Source organism: Heterodontus francisci, chromosome 42, assembly GCF_036365525.1.
Source record: "Heterodontus francisci isolate sHetFra1 chromosome 42, sHetFra1.hap1, whole genome shotgun sequence".
NCBI classification, from domain to species: Eukaryota; Metazoa; Chordata; class Chondrichthyes; order Heterodontiformes; family Heterodontidae; genus Heterodontus; species Heterodontus francisci.
In genome coordinates, this window is record NC_090412.1 from 30339555 (window position 1) to 30343544 (window position 3990).

Here is a 3990-nt window from a genome sequence, read left to right on the forward strand (position 1 = left end):
TTAACCTCATGTTTCCAAGATGATTAGACCAGCTTCCTGTATTACTAAAGCAGTAACATAGATCAAACTCTTTAAAAAAAAAATTGCATTTGACAAAATTTGTTTGTTTAATGGACTGTAACAAATATGCCTGATCATGCATACTTGCTAATTATTATTCGGGAGTGTACCCTTTTCTATAACTAAGGGCTGCTTTGAACAATTCAGATCACTTACTCAACCAATACCTTGCTTTCGGCACCACAAACAGTGTTGTTTCAACAGGAAATGCGGTATCCATTAATTTTTCAGATAGAACGCATTTACTACCCTCTTATTGTGGTGTTTGGTGTCCCCGGTAAGATCCTCAATTAAGTTACTAAATATCCAAATCAATATATGACTGCAACTGCTCTTACCTCCTGTCTCAAAAAGAAACATGCTTTTCTTTAGTCATTCTATAGTTATATTCATTAGGAATGTTTGTTTTATTTATTTCACTGTTGGCACAATGTATCCTGTTAATTCTTCATCAAAAGTGGGATTTTCCCAGTGGTGCCTTGCTTGTCGGATGTCCAATCTCCCACCAAAAGCAGACACTGAGCTCAAAGCAGAAAGACATATTGCTTGGATTGTGTGATTCCTCATTTTCTTGTTTGAGCTCAATGTTATATACGTATAATGCGGAAAACAAGTACTATTCTGGATTAACATTTAGTCAAATATCTTCATTATGACCAGTTCTGTACAAGTCATATCTGATGCCAATTTTCACTGGTGTGATCGGGAAGAATTTCACTCAGAATTATTTGTTTTTTTGATAGCTATGACTTTCATTCATACTGACCTGTATGAATTGCAGATTCTTGACATGGGCATAAGAAGCCCCAGATAAACATATTTTATCGTGACCATGTACACCTTGATTTACAGGGGTAATATTATATGACTGTACACCCTAAAGATAGGGCTATTATTAATTATTACCTATTATTCACTGCTTACAATTATCCCCATTGTTATCAGGCATTCTGTGCTATGTAATGAAGAAGCCTGTCCAGCAAATGTCTTGCTAAGAATGGTGCTAAAGCAGAGGGAATCGGCAGAATCCCATATATTTTCCCAAGTGGATGTGACATCTTTAGTGTGCGTATGTGAATGATACTGCTATCCCTTGCAAGTTATAATACTGCTTCTATTCAGAACTGAAATGTAACATGACATTGATACAGAACTTCATTCATGCTATTTCCCCAGGGATTATGTCATTAGTTTGTTACATTTAGGTAGGTTGATTTGGAGAAACCCGTAGTAGTAATAGTCCTTCATGTTTAAGATCTCAGTTATCAATGTGATATGAAACATTATAGTTTTTGGCAGATAGAGAGAGAGCAAGGGATAGTAAAAGAGAGCATTGATAGAGAGAACAAGGGAGAGATAAAGGGTAAGGGAACTAGAATGAGAGAAGGAGCCTAAGAGAGAGACTGAGAGAGTGAGAGTGGGGTAGAGTTGGGAAGGGCAAATATTTAAAATTAGGTGTTTTCTTCAAGTAAATGTGACCAGGAGTTGTTGTTTAGTGTGTTGCCAGATTAAAAGGGCTACTTTCGTTGAATTTGTATCTTATTACAGAAAAGTCTTTTATCTGATGTCCTGTGTTAAACTCTGTTTTAGATTTTCCCAATTCTTCCTTGATATTGATGATTTTACTCATCTCCATACTGTAATCTCTCAATTCATTATTGAATTTAATTTACTATTCACACTACGGTATCTCTCAGTTTATTGTTTGTTTGTCTTTTTTCCATTACGTTCATTTCTTAGTTCTTCAATGACTTTACTATATTGTTGTTTTACCATTCTGCACCATCTCATTACAAATCCTCTTCATCTTGCTTTATATTTACATTATGGGAATTTTTAAATTCTTCACTAATATATGATTGTTTATGTTTCCTATGCTAATACACTTAATTCATTGGTAAATTTTTAATTTTTCACCTTTTCTGAATTCTTCCCATAAGTTTCTTAATTGATTAATCTTTATGAATTAACCAGTCGCCTTATTCTAATTTCTCATTTGTCATTGATTCTCATCGTTTTATTTTCCCTTTGCTAAAATTTTCAATTCATTGAAATCACTGCTTATTTTTGATTTTTTTTCTTTGTTTTTAACTATTTTCTTCTTTCAGTGATTTACATTCTAGCTCATCTGCAGCTAATGTAACTATGGGTTTAGCGGATGATATTGAATTCCGCCATCCCTACTTATTAAAACAAAACTATTCCTCTGCTTTCTAACTCTGCATTTTAGTTATTATGTTAATGTTGCAATGAAATGCACTGGTAAATAAGCAGGTATACGTGGGAAAGCGAAAACAACGCTATAGTTTCCATATAATGTTCAGCTACCCGGGTATTGGGAATCTTTAATTTTCATGTATTTTCTTCTTTTTGCAGTTAGTTTGGTGGCGATTGTGATCCTTTCCCGAGGAAAGTGTGGTCTCTCCAAATGCGTCACTTACTACCTGGTTGCCATGGCAGCTGCTGATTTCGCTGTGATTATCACTGATGTAATAATGCATCGGATTAATAATATGTACTTTCCCGTTAGTTTCTTGTTCCTAACTCCCATGTGTTCTCTCAGACTTGTCATGTATAATGTGTCCCTTCACTGTTCGGTTTGGTTCACTGTCGCTTTCACCTTTGATCGCTTTATAGCAATTTGTTGTCACAAGCTCAAACCAAAATATTGCACCCAGAAAACAGCGATTATGGTTATATCTGCTGTGTGTGTGGTGAGTTTTTTGAGAAGCATTCCTGGTTTCATTGTATACAAGCCTTCTTTTGTAATTAACAATGTCTCATGGTATTGTGTTGGAAAAGCAGAATACTGGACTTCAAAGTTCTGGAGGGCGTACGAGTGCATTGACAGTATTTTAACCCCTTTATTACCAATCATACTAATATTATTGCTTAATGCAATAACCGTGCAGCATATTATGGTAGCAAATAAAGCACGCAAGGGATTTCGGAGAAACAATGAGAATCAGAATGATCCAGAGATGGAAAACCGGAGAAAATCAATGATTTTGCTGTTTGCACTATCAGCCAATTTTGTACTGTTATGGATGACATATCTTGTGCATTCCTTAAGGTGGCAAGTGGAAAACTTTAATTATCAAAACAAATATTTGAATAATCCTGTGTACATCGTCCAGCAATTTGGGTATATGCTGCAGATTCTCAGTTCCTCCACCAACACATGTATTTATGGGCTGACGCAGAGAAAATTCAGAGAGGAGCTGAAGAAGGGGATAAAATATCTCTTCACACTAAATGAGAAATTAATCGCATAAGAGTAAAATAATGACAAAGTCTTTCTGGCTTTAGAAGTAATTTTTTTCTATGCTAACAAAGCTCTGTTGGTATTATTATTATTAGCAGAAACTAATAAATACTTGTGTCCATTAATTTAGTGGACAGAGATATTGTCCGCATGTTATGCTATTAAAATGCTGAATACTGCTTAGAGAAGGAGTGACGGTAAGTACTGGTCTAACGTGAAATGTTCCTACTTTAATCAGACCAATTGACCCGGGCACTTACGAGAAGTAATATGGACCTCCCCTTAGTCGTACAATGAGTTGTGACTTCCTAAACATTTTTAATATCAATAAATACTCAAGACATAAAGTAATCATTTAGAAACATAGAAAGTAGGAGCAGGAGTAGGCCATTCGACCCTTCAGCCTGCTCCGCCATTCAAAAATGATCACGATTGATGGTCTAATTCAGTACCCTGTTCCCACTTTTTCCCCCATATACCTTGATCTCATTAGCATTAAGATATATATCTATCTCCTTCTTGAATATTGGAATATTGCGTACAATTCTGGTCACCACGCTACCAGAAGGTTGTGGAGGCTTTGGAGAAGGTACAGAAGAGGTTTACCAGGATGTTGCCTGGTCTGGAGGGTATTAGCTATGAGGAGAGGTTGGATAAACTCAGAT

The 3990-nt window shown here is 35.7% G+C and overlaps 1 protein-coding gene across 1 annotated transcript; it reads left to right on the forward strand.

Annotated features, from left to right (window-relative positions):
* The first annotated feature begins 267 nt into the window (after positions 1 to 267).
* Positions 268 to 3335, forward strand: LOC137355383 (probable G-protein coupled receptor 139). Its single transcript, XM_068020376.1, has 2 exons — positions 268 to 337; positions 2437 to 3335. Exons 1-2 carry the CDS (start codon positions 268 to 270, stop codon positions 3333 to 3335), a joined length of 969 nt encoding a protein of 322 aa, XP_067876477.1.
* The last annotated feature ends 655 nt before the right edge of the window (positions 3336 to 3990 follow it).